We start from the raw sequence: 18,152 nt of genomic DNA, 5'->3' as shown, positions 1-18,152 counted from the left end.
TGTCGATGAAGCTGAATTTGCAAGATTTGCCATTTCGCTGCATTCAATGGTAAAAGCAGGATTGGCAGTGACTAGTTCTTCCTCAGCCTAGGCCTCAGTCCCACTGATTACCTGAAGCAGGACATGTAACTGTTGGCAATGCTAGTATGGCTTTCCACCACTAAAGGCCTGTTGGTGTATGAATGAAAAAGATGCCCGGGGTGGGAAGAAAAAACACCTCGTGCTCTTTGAACCTAGAAAACAGGAGGCAGAAATTACATATCTGGACAAATGTCACTAGGCTAAGCATATTTATGTTTTCTGACAGAGAACAGGGGGAACAGCTAATTTTCTTCTAAAATGCTGCACTTTATTTTTTCTTTAAAGGAATCACTATGTGTGTGTTCAGTCTCTGTATGATGTTTCTTATGTGCACTTTTGATCCCTTTGTCCTGAAGATGACACAAGAGAAAGACTGAAGATGAAGTTCATCCACATCTCTTGAAAATACCAAAAGCTGTGTGCATGCTGTGGTTATTTGTGTGGTTGTAAACGATGCTGTTTATCAGATGGCAGTGCTGTCATGATGCTTTTGTAATGTTGACAACACGCACTTTGTGTAACATCAAAGACGTGTCAGAACATGATGGATGTTCTACATGGATGTGATGGTGATGTTACCATATATTCTTCTGCCTCCTCTCAGCTAGAGGCCTGTATGAACTCAATGCACCCATGATTCAGCTCACCTGCTATCTTCCAGCAAACACTGCCCCCCTGTGGCGCACAGCTGCTAGAGCCAAGCACATCCACAATTCATTTTGCCCAGTGACAGTCACATTGTACAGACTATATAAAACACCAGTGGAGCCTAAGAGGAGAATGAAACAGGTAGATGCTTGTTGTTTGGATTGAGTGAGCCAAATCTGCAGTGTCACTGAGGGAGGAGGAAGGCGGCACCACACCAGCATGTTCCCTCTCTCCTTGCCTAGCCTGAGGAGCTCACATTGGATGTGTCAGGCCTCATTCCCTGTTACAACTAGAAACGGGGATTCTCAGGAACCTAATGGGATAAAGTACAGATAAACTACACCCTCTTTTAAATTAGGTCATCTTCATATGAACAAGAGCACATGTCATATTACATCATGTCATTTATTTAACAAAAAACTGAACCAAGATGCAAAGGCAGTGTGTGAAAAACTAAGCACATCCCAGGAGCTAATGTAGAGCCACCTTTAAAGGCAAAAACTTGAAATGTTCTTAATGACTTGTGAATTGTGGAAGAATTTTGGATTCTGGATTTAGTTAAGAATCAGTAAGTGCATCCTGCAGATGCACAAAGAACTCCAGACAGAAGTCTTGAGGTTTGTTCAGATGCGACTTTGCAAACATTAGCTGTGCTGCCACCTCCTATTTAGAGAGAAGAGACTTTCTTTTGGCAATCTTTTCAAAAAAGCCATACTTGTTCAGTCTTTTTCCTAATTGTACTGCCAATTGTACTCCGCAGTTTGCATAAACTTTAACATGCAAACTGCGAAGGCCTGTAGAGTCTGAGATTCTGGGCAGCGCTTCTGTGTTTTGCAGTTTCTCTGAGCATTGCATGATCTGACATTGGGGTGAAGTTGCCGGGATGCCCACTCCTGGGAAGGCGGTCAAACATCTTCAATGGTTTCAATTTTATTCATTCATGAATAATTTTTCTCTTTCAGTTCCCGAACAGTTCCCTGATAAAACCTTATACCTAAAAAATGGTGTACTCGCTTTTCATCATGTCTGTATAAACAAAATACCTGCAACATCCATGGCTGTTAACCATCATATAGGTCACATCTTATATGACAACTGATAATATCAAGCAGAAAAATAAAAAATAAAAAAATCACCATTGTAGGCGTACATACACTTCATGCCTATCTATCTTACTTTTACGAGATAGCAAACTCAGAAATGGCTACAAAACAGGTGGACACAATTGAATGTGCTTTCCTTTATTTGCAATAAAAAATAGGTATAAGAGCTCCCTTTACAAATACGCCAGGGAAATGCAGCACATTGTGAACACTGCTCCCATGCAGAGAGCACGCGACTGCAGTGGAGTCAAACATTTGAAAAGGAAACGGCAACACAGAGAGAATATGCATTTATATGCACACTGACAATGTAATTATAGCCACGACCTATTCTGCTTAAAAGTCTGCATAACGAGACTCAGGACGCTCTTTATTATTGACAACTTCTGAATTCCATCCGTAGGATAAATATATAGAAATCTCCTTTCAGACATTTAAGTAGAATTTTCTCATTTACATTCATTTTCTCACTAAGAAAATCCACATGTGCAAAATTACATCATGAATTTTAAAAAACCTCCATTGCTCGTTTTCTTCCCCCCTTTTTGGCATGCTTCATGTTATTGCTAACAGACACTATGAGAGCTTGAAATTGTGGGTAGGAACCCAAATTTAACTACCAGATACAAAGAAACTCAAGACCAATTTAAAAACAAAACAAACCAAAAATGACTAACAAAAACTTTAAACATTATGCAAATTTGGGTTACAGGATCATTATTGTGCGCCGATTTTAGGATTTTTAAATCAACAACTGTTGATGCCAAGTGCCAACAGAAACAGATCTGTAGCAGCAAACAGATTTACAAAAGAAGAAAAAAAATTAACTCTTTGCAAATGTTCACATCGACATGTCTGTCAGGCATCAGAGATACATATAAAGTGCTTGGGTGATTTCATATCAACATATCTAATTGCTCATTAGAAAAATTCAGGAATTCCATTACAGTGTGCATGTAAATGAACAGGAAGAGGATGAGAGAGAAAGATTGTTGAAACGTTCCTTAAATAAAACATTAAAAAGGCCTTAGAGTTACAATTATACACAGAAATTCACCCAAATTAAATTCGAACATATACGTACACCTAAGGGCATAGCAGAGTGAGAGAAACAAACATAAAAATACACAATCAGCCCCTATAACTACATCTGTACTTGAAGTCCCAAAGATATGCTACATTTAGGACATTAAAAGTAAAATATCCAGATCAGCATTATCAGGATGCATTGTTATCTGCCCTTTCCTAAACGCTAGCACAACTTGAGTGATGGAGGTTTAAGCTTTAGTCTTACGCTCAATCGCTCTTCAGAACGAGTGCAGATGTAGAGGTGCACTTGATCTTACACACTGCAGTGTGTGGTGGTTTTTAGTGTTAGCATGAGTGAAATCACAGTCTCAACACAAAGGCTTTCATGGCATTCATTCCTTCCTTTCACACAATCTAAGGTACTGATGCTTATGCACCAGCGTTTCGGCTCAGGAAGATTTCAAGCGAGGCATCAGCTGCTTGTCCGCTTTTTTTTTTATTTTTTATTTATTTAATCCTTACCAAGTGGGCCGGGCAACCTGGCAGAAACCCCTGTATCTGTCTTTTTATTGAAGAGTGGATGGAATCACAATGCTGAATCTGACTCCAGAGTAATTTAACTCCAGGGTAAATGGCCAAATTATAAATGTAATGCACACTGATTTTATTCTGAAAGCTCTGACAGGAAGTGTGGATTTGTATCTCCTCCTCTTTGCCGCCTTTTCGGGGTGTTGGTCTGCCCGAGTTGTTCTTCATCCACCATGCTGTCTTCTTTAGCAAATAAGCTACACCTTTCATGATAAATACTGCATTGTAGGAGTGCGGTCCTAAATGTCACAAGCGAGCTTGATGAAATCTGTATAATATAAAGAAAACAAAAAGCCGATTCTGTATGTGTAGTCTTGGGGGAAGAAAAAAAAAAAAATCTACAATCTATAGCCTGGCCAGTACATTCACACGTGCTGCCATCATGCAGTATTTTTGCATTTTTTTCTTCACACATCGCTGGGATTTGTTTGTTTTTTGGTTCCCAGTTGTGAATCCTGAAGACTGCACAGCTCTGTTCCCATTTTGTTAAACACTGCTTAAAATGTATAGGGAAAAATCCTCTTGAACCTGAACACACTGCTTATGTGAGAACAGGTTTTTGTTCCTTCATAGAAAGAGCCCATGTTGACCATAATGAAAGCATTCCTACTCAGCTTGATTGATTTCTCCTCCTACAAGACTGAGAACGCCACATCAAAGATCACTGGTTTAGAAGTGTGTTGTGGTCGGGTTCACTCATGAGTAGTGAAGCTGGTTGGGAGATGCTGGATAAAGAAAGAAAGCAGGAACACCTTCATGCCAGCGCTGTGACCCACCTGATACTCTCAGCAGAACTGACAGGCGTTCGGGAGGGCTACGTGACACAGGAATGAAAATCTGAGAATAAACTGACGCAGGAGTAGACGAGAGAATGAACGAGTAAACATGCACAAAGTGAATCAGTCAAGGAGCGACCCGACGAATGACCGAACACGTTTCTGAACTGCATAGATGCCAGAGCGGTTCTTCCAAGCAGCTCCTCCATCACCGTGGCCTCTTGCGAGTGACAAAGATGAGGACTCTTCGGATGGCAATCAGGCGATCCTTGAGGGAGGTCATGGCCAGGATTGTGAGCTGGGCACGGTTTTCCAAGGGAAGAACAGCGAGCAGCCACCAGGACCAGGCTGGACCACTGGGACTGGCCTGTAGTACAACAAAGATTTGTTCAATTTAGAAACAGTTTAGAAAAACCTTCAGTGGTCACATGACTTAGCAAAGCCCTAGTTTTCTAATGGAGTCATTTTATGTGACTTTAGAAGACAACTCTTTGTTTTAAAACACACAGCTTTTCTATTTTGCCATCTGTAGCCAAAACAGTTACTCGTGTAGGGTATTAAAAAGCATGCAAACACTGGGAACCTTGCCAAATATGAAATGCACACATTCATTCAAGAGCAAAAAGAATTTTCTGTGACTATTCCTGAGATGTTGCTGATTTTCTTTTTTTCCTGCCATCACAAGGTGTTTATCAAACTGCGCCTTTATTTATAAATGAAAATCCGTGAGTCAACACTGCACTTTCAGACCTGTGGGTCCGGGTCTTTGCTGGGAAGGTGTCCAAAGTGGCTGAGTATCTGACTCTTCATGTTGTCTTTCAGAGATGTGAACCAGCCGTTGGCCTGATCATACACCGAGTCGTGCAGCTTCAGAAGCTCTGTTAGCTCTTCCCCCTCCACCTGATCAGACAGACATATTTTATATGCGTTTTAGAAAAAAAAACAATAAACAATGACATGTTTTTTCCCTTTCATAGAGACTCAGGTTTGTTTTTCTTTGCACTGCTGAACAGTGACAGGCAAACACCCCCCGAGCTCTGCTTTGTGTCACTCTGTGATTGTCAGTAGTGTGATGTAAAGTGTCTGAAATGGTTCAACTGACAGAACATCAGCACATCGCTCCTCACGCCCACCTTCTTGTCTTCCAGGTACTCAATCTTAGCAGTGTTGTAACCATCTCTCTGGCCGTGGCTGAGGACCTTGAACCGTGACACGCCAATGGTGTCAACCACTGAACGGCCATCGGGAAAGAACTTCACGTCTCGCACCTGAAACGCAGTATTTCATATCAGCACTCATATGATTTCTATCTGACTGCTCACAGAGACGCACAAGAAAATCTGTGAAGAAAGAAATACCTGCAGCATACAGCCATAGTCAGCAAAGCCTTTGAGCTCATCAGCGATGCACATGCCAAACTGCTTGGTACCAGTTTCCATTGAGCGGCGAATCATCAGGCGGTAGCGTGGCTCAAATACGTGCAGAGGGCAGGGGATGGTGGGGAAGGCCATGGTACACACAAAGATGGGCACTTCCTGGTTTAGACTGCAAGAGACACAGTGAAGAAGTTGTTACTTTTTGTGTGTGTGTTTGAATAATCAATAGGTTTTCTAGAACAATCGTGAATGTGTGCACGGGTGTGTTAGTAAAACTGACTTGGAAAGCTCCTTCATCTCCTCTTCATGGATTTTCTTCCTCTCTGCCAGCTCATCTCCTAGGTAACGCTGCAGGACTTCCTCCATCAGCAGGGTCTTGTTGTAACCCCTGCTAGCTAGATACTGTAAAAATACACAATAGCACATTTGCCTGCGCATGAGCATTACAAAGAAAAATATTACCGTCAATTTATTATTAAAGATTTTATTCATTCATTTTTTTCCTGAACGAGTGAAACCTGCATTTTTTGTCTAATCGACAGTTCAAAACATCTTCCATCACTTTTACAACACATGCTACATTAAACATTATGAACACAGAAAAGAAAACACTAAACAGGAGTCACACTGACATCACTACCCTCTATGAACAAGTGTACCTCAGACAGATTCTCCTTGCACAGAGGACAGTTGGGATTGTGGTCCAGACAGCGTTCCAGACATTTGAGGCAGAAGGTGTGACCACAGGGAGTGGCCACAGGCTCGTAAAACAATCTGGACGACAAATGAGCAAAAGCACCCAGCAGAATGCCAACATGACAAACTTGCACACACTAATTTAACAGGTCTTAAGCTGCAAATGCTGAAACTGAACTGGGTGAGCTTACCTCATGCAGAGTGAACACTCCAGGTCTCCACTGTCCAACAGCTCAGCAGGAACTGATCTCCCTCCACAAGCAGCAGTCGTCTGACGGATCTCCCCATCATCTGCACAATAAATTATCATCCTCAGCACAAGTTTGAGCAAAGCAAGATTCCTCTTTACCTCAGCAGCACATCAAGTACAAACATTAACGTCTGTATTGTTGGCAAAAGTAGGCTCGGGAGTTTTCTTCAGTAGTGGAATAAAATGATTCATTGATTCATTGTTTTCTAACATAACTAAAATACCAAAACTTATTTCTGTAGAGATGAGAAACTGTTTCTAAATGAGCCGATCAAATTTGATGCCTCGTCTACTGAATAAGAACGGCCCCTGGCTGGTAAACAGAACAGCTGCAGTCCACCATCGGCATACCCTCTAGAGCAGCTTCTGCTAACACCAAAACTAAAACATCTCACTGTAACTGTTGTTACCAAGAGCAAACACAATGCACTCCTGCTATATGAAGACCTGAGACAAAGAGACACTTATTTTGAAGCCAATCTCCTCACAGCAGTAGGCATATCATTAGTGTTAACACGCTGCATGTCTAATGTGTCTTAAATGGTACGCTCAGAGGCAAGTGCTATGCTGAAACTAATTCTGCAGGACAATCAGACACTGTGAAAATGTTAATGAACTCAAACGTGTAAAACGCTGTGTAGAAAAGAACTGTGCAACAGAAAATACTGTTTAATAGTGGTTATATGTCCAAAAAACTCCCTCTGAGGAATTTCTCAGCTGTGGTGTTGTATAATGATTATGTAAGCATCCAACCTAATCGTACACACCATAAATCCCATATCATAAAGCTGTCATAAATTCAATATACCCCTGCAAGATGTGGGTGTTTTGGGGATATTGCATCAAATATGAGGATTTAATAAAATACCCATCTAGATGAGCTATGCTGCATAGTAACGCAGGTATCTGTAGATACATGTGAGCCTCATGGAACAGCTGTGCGTGGCTGATGATGAATGAGTATCTTAACGTTAAAGACCGCCACAGCTTTCTAGTCCATTACCTAACGAACCTGATTTGCGTGACCTACATTCTGAACATCCGCTTTTCATTTTCTTGACACAGATCTCGTTTTAAATAGTAACACTACATGCTAATGCCATTTGGAAAATTACGTGACTGTGACTCATTTTCCTTTCATTATGCAGCCAAGATTCGGGTAAAATTACGCCCTCGTATTTTGCTGTTACACTTGGAATAGAAAACAGCTTTTCGCAAATTTTCTGGACAGATGTGACGACTAAGGATTTCTCAGTGTATGTTCAAATTTAACGCCTCTGCACTGCTCAGAAAAGTGGGAGAAGAAACAAAATGCCAGCAACCTGCTGTCCTAATCCATGATCAATATAACAATAAGAAAAACACAATATAACTCATGAGTTTAAATGAACCATTCAGTGTCTCACAATGTCAGTGAATACACTAAATTACAAAATTAGACATTTTGGTCCTGAGTAGTCAGATTAGCTCAAGTTACTGGAGGCCGAGTCAGAATACTAAAAACCCAAATAAGGACTCCTTAAGAATCCTTCAATATCTGATATCTTTCAAAGAAACCAGAGAAATTCTTCAAAACATCATTGCTATTCATGTCTTTATGTATGCAAAAACTGTTCTGTAGTGCAGGTTTCAGAGAGGATGTGACGTTCAGTGATTTTAAACCACTAAGTAGGACTGAATGATTCTGTTGCTGATCCTGTTACCTTGTTTAATTTTACCTCAGTGTAATTTGCAGTTAGCAGGCTTTTTGTCAGTCTGTTAAATCCATTTTCTTTTCCTACACATACTGTATTCTTGTCCTGTCAAATTGGCAAGATTTGAGAATTATCGATGCAAGGTCATTATCAACTGGATCCTTGTGAAAAAGGGTAGAATACATTCATTTTGCAATAATGATAGCAAAGAGGAGAATGAGCAAATGGTAAGTAACAACAGAATTGGGTCACTGCAGTTTAGCAGTGGTTCAGTGTTTATGGCAATGAACATCAACTGTGGTTCAAATCATGAAAGGGAGAGCATGTGATGATGCAGCACTGTTTGAGCCAAAGAGCAGCATTTCCATCAGCTGAAGGATACACTCATTCTCCGAAGGGAGTAATTCCTGGTACTATGTGTTCCATTTCTTTTGCACCTTTAAGCATCCTAATTGAATATGGAGTGCCAATGATGATAAAACAACCCTACCAAAAATATCTACATTTTACCCTTTTCCACTACAGGGGTTAATGTTAAGAAATAAAATTATATTTAACTGAATTATTTTGGTTTCATACCAGCTCTGAGAAGTTTAGAGGGGGGGCTGAAGGTTGCTGAAAGTCCATCACTCTTGTGTTTCCTCTTAAGGCCACCAGGGGGTGCTGGCAGTGCAGCCAAAATATCAGCCAGGCTCTTTGTGCTGCCCTCCCCTGGAGAAGGGTCCGATTTACCAGCAGACAGAGCACAGAGTCTGGAGGATGAGTCGTCCACTGGAGGGCTTTTAGTCACAGTGAACTCTGAGTCCTGGAAACACAAACACACAGACAGAAAAATACGTTAGCATATCAGGTGGATTAAAAAAGAAAAAAGAAAAAGTATGATTAGTTCAAAAGCGCCTTTGTGGAAGATCTATACATATTCAGAATTATAGACAGTATTAGATGCTACTACAACAACTCTCACTCAAGTAGTTTTGGGGTTGGTTGCAACAGATGTAGTTGTTAAGACCACTTGTATATCCATGTATCAAGTTACAGTCAAACACCTTATAAATAGCTACTTTTTTCCCCCCTTCTTCCGTATTCACAAGCGCCAACCGCAGCGAGTACTTTGATTTGGCAGATTCTTATACATATACAGTTACCTGTGAGGAGGATGAGCCTGGTTTCTGTGGAAGTGGCCTCAGGGAACTGAGCAAGGCAGGAGGTTTGATGAGACGCGTAGCCAGGCCTCCTTGCAGAGGGTGCAACGGCGTTGGAAGATCCTCGTTCTCAAATACGGAGGAGAACAGCTCGCCCAGGACCTTCAAGGTGAAACAAAACAGGTGGCTAATTAACAATCGCAAAGTAGTAAGCACAGGAAAATTTACCACAAGAAAGTCGCCAAAAACAGGATCAAAGACAGCATTTGCACTCCCCATTTATATCACTCTCAGGAAAACTGAAGAAAGCAGAAGGCTTTAACTTAAAGCACTTACACTTTCTTAAATCATATTTTGAACAAAATCTATATTATTCCCATTTCCTTTAAAGGGAAGAGCCACATACAGAGAGGCTTTGTAATGACACTGGCAATAGCAGAATTTACAAATGAGAAACCTTCTTTCAGCTGCAAAATTGAGCATCAGCAAAACGAATTATTCTATCACGTAGTTATGTGGGCAGCGCATGGTTAGCGCCGTTGTCTCACAGCATGATCTCCCTGTGCCAGTTTACTCTCATGCTCCCAAGACATGCAAGTTTATTTAAAAGCTTACCCGACTATAGTTTGTTAAGAGGTTCTGAGAATTATGACATGTTTTAGTCTGTATCAAATTACATATTTCACACCAACAAATGGTTCTGTCTTACCTTCTGAGCTTCCAGTTTCACTTTGGCCCAGTCGGGCTTTAGTGCCACACACAGGAAATACTCTTGTAAGGCTTCATCGTTCCGGCCTGCTTTACTCAGTGCTGTAGCTTTCAGACAGTGAGCCTAAAAATGACAGAAAACTTGTGTTTGATTTTTGAGGCATGGGCTGTGATAATGACATTTCTATTAATAACAAGATTAAACCAAATGTCCCTCCTTTATAACGTTTTGAAATTTACAGTTTAGAGAATTTGTTACCCAGATACACAACTATTACTGGTACACGCACTGACCCCTTGAATAAAGTAATAAATAGGAACATTTTTTCCTCCTCATGACATGCAAATTCTAAAAATGTGACCACACGATAATGTGTGTTGAGTGGATAGACACTGGTCCAGGCTATCTGACTATGGCAGAGAACCTGCATGTCACAGAAGGTCAAGAACATTATTGTACCATTATTAGTTTCAGCATCTTTTTATTGCCAGAAATAATGACTGGTAATACAGGAAGCAAAATATTTATTCACGGTTTATTTTTATACAGAGAAGTAGGTTAAGCAAACCATGCCACACGCCACAGCATTTATAACCTAAGCTAGTTTGCATTACCTGTTCCTAGATGGGCTTTTAACACACACACAAAAACCCCATACACCAATAAAATAACTACACAAAACAAAACTTAAACAACAAATTATAGACACCAACAGCACAGGGCAGAGACTGCAGTATAATAAAGTAAGGTAAAATAAAAGAAGCAAGACTGCACGGCCAATTCATCTTTAAAAAAAATGTTTTAGTTTAAGTTTATAATGATCTCAATCAGGCTCTAGTTTGAGTTCTGTAAGCTAGTAGTTCCACATGTTAATAAGACAAATAGAAAAATGCCATTTTCCAAAATGATTTTTGTGCCCTGCAGTTTCTAACAGATGTGCTGCACAAACCTCGAACAGGAACCACAAAGTCACAGCTGAATATGTGAGCATTTGTATAATAATTGTAGATTAGCAAATTGCAACAAACATTGAAATACTGCAATCTTGCTGGCTTCTTATCCAGACTTTGCCCATTTGTATTTCATCATAAGAGGCCTGACTGTTTGGAGTGATGCTCGTGACCAAAAGGTTACACAATAACTAACAACAATGAGAATGTATAAAAAGGGATTGACAGCATGAAATAGCAAATATAAGTTTGTTTTTGCAACTTTGGTCACATTTGAGCAGCTGGACTCTCAGTGACAACTACTGAATGCTGCAGCACTTAATATGAAATGTGACCATTATCTTTTGTCTTGGTCTTCATTCTCACTCAGGTACATTTAATTTTGTCCTATAAATCACTTCAAACTTTCCCCAGTTCAAATGTTTCATCTTACCTCTGTCCACGTGGTTTTTAGCCTGCAGAGACTGCTGGCATCCTGCACTGCCTGGCTGAAATTCTGCATCTCCAGGTGCAACTCAGCCCTCTGATGCAGCAGTCTGCCTGAAGAGGGCACTGTACACAGGGATGAACAGACATCAGTTCATTGGATAGGTCTCCAGGCAATAGACTGTTTTTTCTAGGTCTAGCAGAAGTAGGGCAATAATGTAACATGTGGCATGAGACCAGTTACACGTGTTAGAACACCATGTAACTTATGTCGCAACTCTAATAACTGACATCAGCCACACCAGCGGACATTAACATTTAGTCTCATCTGCTTGGAATGCATGCCTACATAAACACACTGCTTCATGCATCACGTACGCAAATTATGCACTTTACTAATGATCAGATAAAGTACACACTGTAACCAAGTTGGACTTGTCGTGCGTTACTTAACCAAACTGTCATCACTGGTTTCTTTGAGAAGGATGAAAAAGTTCCAGCCTAAAGTATATTTAACCCACTTTGTCTGAATGGCTTTTAGTTGTCAATAAGCAAAATAACACTCGCTGTCATCTAAGAATTCAAAGCGACCTGATAGTTAGTTCATAACATAATATACAAGTTGAACAGGTATTCATAACAAAACAAAGACATTTGTGGAACAGCTAAAAATGGCACATGGTTGTAAAGAAACAGGAAGAAAAGTTTGCAGAAGTTTAGATGCTCAGTTGCCACCGTCTTCTAGTGTTAGTTTCATTACTAAGTGTGTTTATGTGTACACAACAGAGCCAATGTTTCAGTGCAGAAAAAGCAACGCAGTTTCTACAATATCCGTGCAGCTTAATAAGGGGTTCAGAAATCTGGTGTCTGAACCTCTTGGGCAAACTTTGCCAATAGGATCAGGACAATCAACCAAAGTATGACAGTAAACAAACAAGAGGACCAGCCTATCATCAATGTGTGGGACATAATAGTTGAGGGAAAGTATAGTATAGAAAGAACTACATGGCTCCGTTACCATAAAAACCGCAACTAATAACATTTTTTGAGACTCATCATTTATCTGACTGCAATTTCTCCATCTCTTTACACAGATGGAGACCATTTGCAAGAGACTATGCTTTACATGCCGTACCCTTGCACACCACGCATATCAGGACATATTATCTGCTAAATTTATAATTCAATTACATGCAATCCAAATGACAGATACCAGACGGCCTCCTGCTGTCTTTGTTGGGAAAACACTGGCTGGCAGTGACAAAACTGTGAAAGCACTCTGTCCTCCCATCACCCAGAGTCATTCACAAGACAGAAGGCATGAATCAGTATTGATCTGGGGAGAGAAATGCCCGAAAGGATGCCACAGGGATGGTGCATGGTCCTTTTATCTGAACTATGATTTCGGAATTTTCAGCTAAATCAGGCTGATCAGTTTTACAAAATGACATTAAAGCGAAAACAGCAGAGAAAACCAAAGAGGGGTCTGAAAAAAGAATTACAATTAAAAGCTGCTTTAATAAGTAGGCCAGATGTGGGAGGGGAAGGAGGAGTCAGTTTTAACTTTCTGAAAATTCAAACTGTGCAACATGATCTTGCCATGGCCCATGATTAATGAAACACACTGGCTGCCTTTATGTAATGTGCCAACATAACAGAACACTCCGTTTTATAATGTTTAGGACAATTTGTCCTTAAAGTTACCAGAAAAATAAATAAACATGAAACAAATGAGGGTGTTAAAACAGGTTGTTGTTTTTCTGTTTAAGTACAATTAATGACCAACTACCGTTCACCCAAACGTTACCCAACACTGCTTATCCAACACCATACATAAGGGGAGGAGTTAAGGGTTATGTCAAACCAGAGACAATAGGATGGCCTTCTTCTAGAAGGACACTGACCCAACCCGGCCAGACAAATCTGATGAATGTATTCATACAGTAGCGACTGAGCAAATAAAAATTTCAGTTTACATAACGGAGATCACATAACAGTGGAAAAAACTAAGTGAGGCATCAAGTCCAGAGAACAACATACAGACGTCCCTTCTGCAGCTCTGTAAAAACAGCACAGCCCTGCCAAGTATAAAGAGAAAAGCAGCATTAAACAACCGCTTTGCTGTTTCTTTGCGTGCACGGGTACTGCTTTGGTAAAGAGGGGACGGCACGTCACGTAACACCACACCTCGGTACAATCCAGATAGGAGGGGGTGGCGCCCCTCATCGGTGACACTGAGAAGTTAAGACTTAAAAAGTAGGTCATTGCACAAAAATTGCCATTACACTTTTAATTGCAATCTGTCAAGTTAAACACTGGAATTAGCACAGGGTTATCTCTCGGTGCGCATGTAGTGGCTGTGTGCAGTCTTACCTAGATCCACTGCTCCGTTGTACTTCTCCAGAGCATCTAAAAGATTCTGCTTTTTCCACGAATCCTCTCCTTCGATCCATAATTTCCTAGCTTTACTCTCAGTTGCAAACAGTTTGTCCAAGAGGCCACTGAGTACAACGTTTATTCTCCGGCCGTTCGGCAGTCCTTCTTTCCTGCTCAGATTTTGTTTGCAGTGTACACAGTTTGTGACAGAGTCGTCATCTGTGCAGCGTTTGCAGAAAGTGTGTCCACACTCCACGGTTGTAGGCTCGTGGAGCAAACACTTGCAGAGATGACAGGAAAACAAGTCCAGGGCTTCATCATCCTCACACTCCCCACTATTTTGAAACCCGTCTTCCCCGCTGCTGCTTTTATTGCTCCCGTTTACCGTGGCGTGGATGCCCAGCTCTTTCTCACGCAGAGTTCGGGCGATGGTTTCCACCAGGAGTTGAAGCTCCTCCGGGCGCAGCTTGCCAAGGCTGGCCGCTGTACAGTACGAGTCCAAAGCTTCAGATATCCGCCCGGCACGGGATAGCGAGTCGGCCTTCCTCAAACACAAGCCCCTGTCAGGCTGCTGGAGATCTGCGAGTTGGGAGCTATAGATCTCTACGGCCAAGTTGAAGTCCCCGGCCCGGCTGGCCTCTTCTGCTACCTCCAACATTTCAGGGCAGATCCCCGCAGCTCCTGGATTGGAGAGCGGGTGGACGAATACTTCGCCCTGGTGAGACCTTAGTCCGGTCTCCATCTTCTTCTCCCGACGGGAAAATCAGACGCTTAGAAGACTATGAGAGTCACTGAGAACATAGCACAAGCACACAAACTCCCCACCATAAGAAATCATTTCCCCAGTTATTGCACACTATCTTTAGCGTTTTTAAATGTCAACCCAGACTTCCAGTTGTGTCCAACTCTCAGTGATGGCCATGAGTCCGATCTATAAGACCTCAACCCAGATAAAACAGGACGCCTGTGTAGCATGGCTGGTCCCCGATAAGTCCCAGTATCTGATGTAGATTCACTGCAAACACCTGGAGGTTGAAGGTCGGCGTTATATATTACAAAAACTTTCAGCGTATCGAGAACGTCATCGCTCCCTTTACAACGCGGAGGTAGTTTTATTTATGTCCCGTCTAAAGACAGAAACTTATTTAGAAGAAGAAAAAAAAACGCACACACACACAAAATCAGTCTACGGCATGTTTAGGTACGAACCGGTGGGTAAAATCCAAAGAGCTTAGTAAATAAGCAGCTTAATTTCCATGGATCGTGCCAACTCGTAGTTATGATGGTTAATATCCGCAATAAAGGTCAGGTTTCGAGCCACAGAAGTCCCATATAGAGTGGATAAATGCTAGCCACAGACCCACAAGCTCATCATTTCTCCAAGAAGTCACAGCTGATCGGCCGCGTTTATATAAGAGAGCCCGGGAGCAGTTAAGTCCGGGGAGCCAGCTAACGTTACTACTGGTTAACTGGACAACACACGCTGCCACTTCGCAGTTTGTTAAACTCCGGAACTCTTTCCGAACCGATATCCCCCAAAAATGGGCATTTACACGACCTCGAAAGTCATATCTTCGTCTTTTACGGCGAGGAAACCCAAACAAAAACAAAGCTCTCACCGAAGGAATCCATCTTGGTTGTTAGCCAGCTAGCTTTGAGCTGCTAAAGGTTCTGCTTTGGGATTTCGCATACAATTCGCCTAAGCAGACGCAAGACGACACGTGACACACGTGACAAGCTCCTATTGGCCCTTTATGTGGCTCACTTATATAACTCAATAATATTGTATAACCTTTGCGGATGTCGCTGAATGAGTGTCTGTGTGCTTTACCAAAAAGACACTTCACGTTTTTTAAATTTAAACGAGGTCTCACACATGATATTACAAAAATAGTAAAACAAGAGAAACGCAGCTTTCGGTTCTGGTTGAGTTACTTTATTCGCTTTATAGTTTCATCTGTGGGAGTCGATTCATTGTTTTATGTAATGCTTTATATAAGCAGTGTGTCAAGTCTGGTTTTGGATTTAAAATGCGGACGACATGTTATAGTTAAGAGCTATTGCTTAAGCCAAAGGGGGAAAAAGTCTGGTGTACGACCTTATCTTTTGGATCAAGTAAAGCTTTTGTTGTGCTGTTAAATACTCCATAAAGCTGTGACCCAATTTAGGTAATGGGAATCCACACAAGGGTGAATTCTTTTAAACGAAAGAAAGGTTGCACAGGCCCTGCTGCTAAGTATGCACAAGGACACGGCCGAGAGGGTCCCCAACAGCTCTAGGTGCATTAGGTTTATATAATATATCAAACATATAAAGATAAGCAAAGTTATTTTGTAACCTTTGTTTTGTTTTGTTTTTACCTTCCTCATACACACAGGGAGAAACGAGGTAAACGATTATCAGTGGATGAGACATATACGAAAAATTAGGTCCTAAGCTTGGTTTGCATTCCAAACACAAATCCACCCTGTCTGCTCCACCTACCAAAATTAAACGACCTAGTTGAAAAACGTGTGCCCCAGTTACCTCCTGCATACCAAATGTAGCATCATGTCAACATTTATTTCGTTTTTGGTGTGTTGTTGATGGACAGGACTGAGATACAGGAACAATGAATAAAACTAACACCAAAAAAAATGTACAATTTGTAAGTTATTTAGTGCTAAATCAGCTGTATTCAACATGTGTACACTAACCACCAGAACTCTGCCCATATTATTGTCTATTTACTTTCTAGAGTTAGATATGAAAATGTGTCACAAATAACATGTAAAGTGAAACAGGTGAAAGGGACAAGTTATATACTCTTTAAAAAGATGGACACAGATGGAAATATTTGGAACAAGTTCTACTTCAGCATAGAATGCTGATTTTCAGTTTGGGGACAACATCATATTAACTGGCTAAACATATGAGATTTAAGAGTTTCAGCTCCTTTATTCGTCCTCAGCGTTATGTTATGTAGACAGTGAGTTTATCTAATAAAAATGAAATTAAATGGGATTATGTTTGTTCAGCTCAGAACACTAAAAACATCTTAAAATATTGGTGTCATTTTCTTCCAGAAAACGAGACCCTGGAAAGAGAAAAGAGAAGATGTATTTCTAATGATCACTATTAATGTCTGTGCATTATCCAGAGACAGTGTTGGGGAGTAACGGAATACATGTACTGCTGTTACGTATTTAAAATACAAAATATGAGTAACTGTATTCCGTTACAGTTACCGTTTAAAAAGGTGGTATTTAGAATACAGTTACTTTGTTGAAATAAATGGATTACACGGCGGTACTTCCCTGTTTCATATTGTGGCGGGTCAGGCCTGTTTGGGTTTTGTTTGACAGCTACGTTCTGTTGTTCCAGGCGGCAGCGTTGCGGTTGCCATGGTTACAGGGTGACACTCTCTCTCTGCGTGTTTCCTGGGTGAGAGAGGCCTTTTTGTTGTTATTGTGCTAAGCTAATAGGCAGAATGCTACCGGTATAGCTCTAAAGAATGTAGCGTCATAGGCAGTGTCTGTGAGCGAGGGAGGGAGAAAAAGGAAAACTACCAGCTGTCATGAGCAAAAACGGGAGCTGGAAGCATGTAAATATAATAATAACCACTGCAGCCAAGAAGAGTGCCTGACGAGCCCAGTTGTAAGTAAGCTATTAAGACTCGACTGTACGCTGTGTTCGTGTTTTCCTCCAAAAACAATAAGTTCCGTTGGAGCAGCCTTTCAACGCCTCTCTCTGTCTCTCCCTAGCAAAGTTGACCCAGACAACAAAGTAAAGCTAGTTTTCGGCTACGAGCCCGACACAGAACCAGAGTCAGAGGTCCCTTTACTATGGTTCGGAGCCGCTGACCTTCAGTAACAGTAATAAATCACAGCAATAGTACATTCATGTCGTTGTAAACAGCATGATAATATATTAAGTAATCCAAAGTATTCAGAATACGTTACTCTCATTGAGTAACGTAACAGAATACGTTACAGAATACATTTTGGGGCATGTATTCTGTATTCTGTAATGGAATACATTTTAAAAGTAACCTTCCCAACACTGCTGACGTGGCTGCGCTGGACATGGACGGCGTGGAGGGCGCGGTAGACGTGGAGGTCCCTCTGACTCCCTGACCTCCAGCCTCGGCTGAGCAGGTCCCTCCGGCTTGCTGAGGTCTTCCGCTGGCACCATGGGCTCCTCCCACTGGCCGAGCTCCTCTGCTGGCAACGCCGGTCCCTCCGGGTCGCTGAGAGGTCGCGGGTTTCATCAGATTTGATGGAGCTGCATCTGAGAAGCAGAGGTTCATTGTTTCCACGTCTGTGGCTG

At 41.4% G+C, this 18,152-nt stretch overlaps 1 protein-coding gene across 1 annotated transcript; it reads right to left on the bottom strand.

Moving 5' to 3' along the window:
- Window positions 1-1,949: 1,949 nt before the first annotated feature.
- lonrf2 (LON peptidase N-terminal domain and ring finger 2) lies at window positions 1,950-15,543 on the bottom strand. Its single transcript, XM_006793638.3, has 12 exons — window positions 13,842-15,543; window positions 11,476-11,594; window positions 10,093-10,215; window positions 9,387-9,545; window positions 8,821-9,046; window positions 6,489-6,588; window positions 6,261-6,375; window positions 5,882-6,003; window positions 5,584-5,770; window positions 5,359-5,493; window positions 4,976-5,125; window positions 1,950-4,592 (listed from the first exon to the last, which is right to left on the bottom strand). Exons 1-12 carry the CDS (start codon window positions 14,584-14,586, stop codon window positions 4,434-4,436), a joined length of 2,340 nt encoding a protein of 779 aa, XP_006793701.1. The 5' UTR covers window positions 14,587-15,543; the 3' UTR covers window positions 1,950-4,433.
- Window positions 15,544-18,152: the final 2,609 nt, after the last annotated feature.

The sequence above is a fragment of the Neolamprologus brichardi genome, chromosome 16, assembly GCF_056152115.1.
Source record: "Neolamprologus brichardi isolate AB-2024 chromosome 16, ASM5615211v1, whole genome shotgun sequence".
Classification (NCBI taxonomy): domain Eukaryota; kingdom Metazoa; phylum Chordata; class Actinopteri; order Cichliformes; family Cichlidae; genus Neolamprologus; species Neolamprologus brichardi.
The sequence above is the reverse complement of the archived record's forward strand: the minus strand, read 5'-3'. Positions and strand labels throughout refer to the sequence as shown.

Excerpts from the sequence above, each read along its gene's own strand:
- lonrf2 (XM_006793638.3), bottom strand. The coding sequence starts at position 14,586 with ATGGAGACCGGACTAAGGTCTCACCAGGGCGAAGTATTCGTCCACCCG. Across the intron at positions 9,546-10,092 it reads TGAAACTGGAAGCTCAGAAG|GTCCTGGGCGAGCTGTTCTC; the intron begins GTAAGACAGAAC and ends TTCACCTTGAAG. Across the intron at positions 6,589-8,820 it reads CTCTAAACTTCTCAGAGCTG|ATGATGGGGAGATCCGTCAG; the intron begins GTATGAAACCAA and ends TTTATTGTGCAG.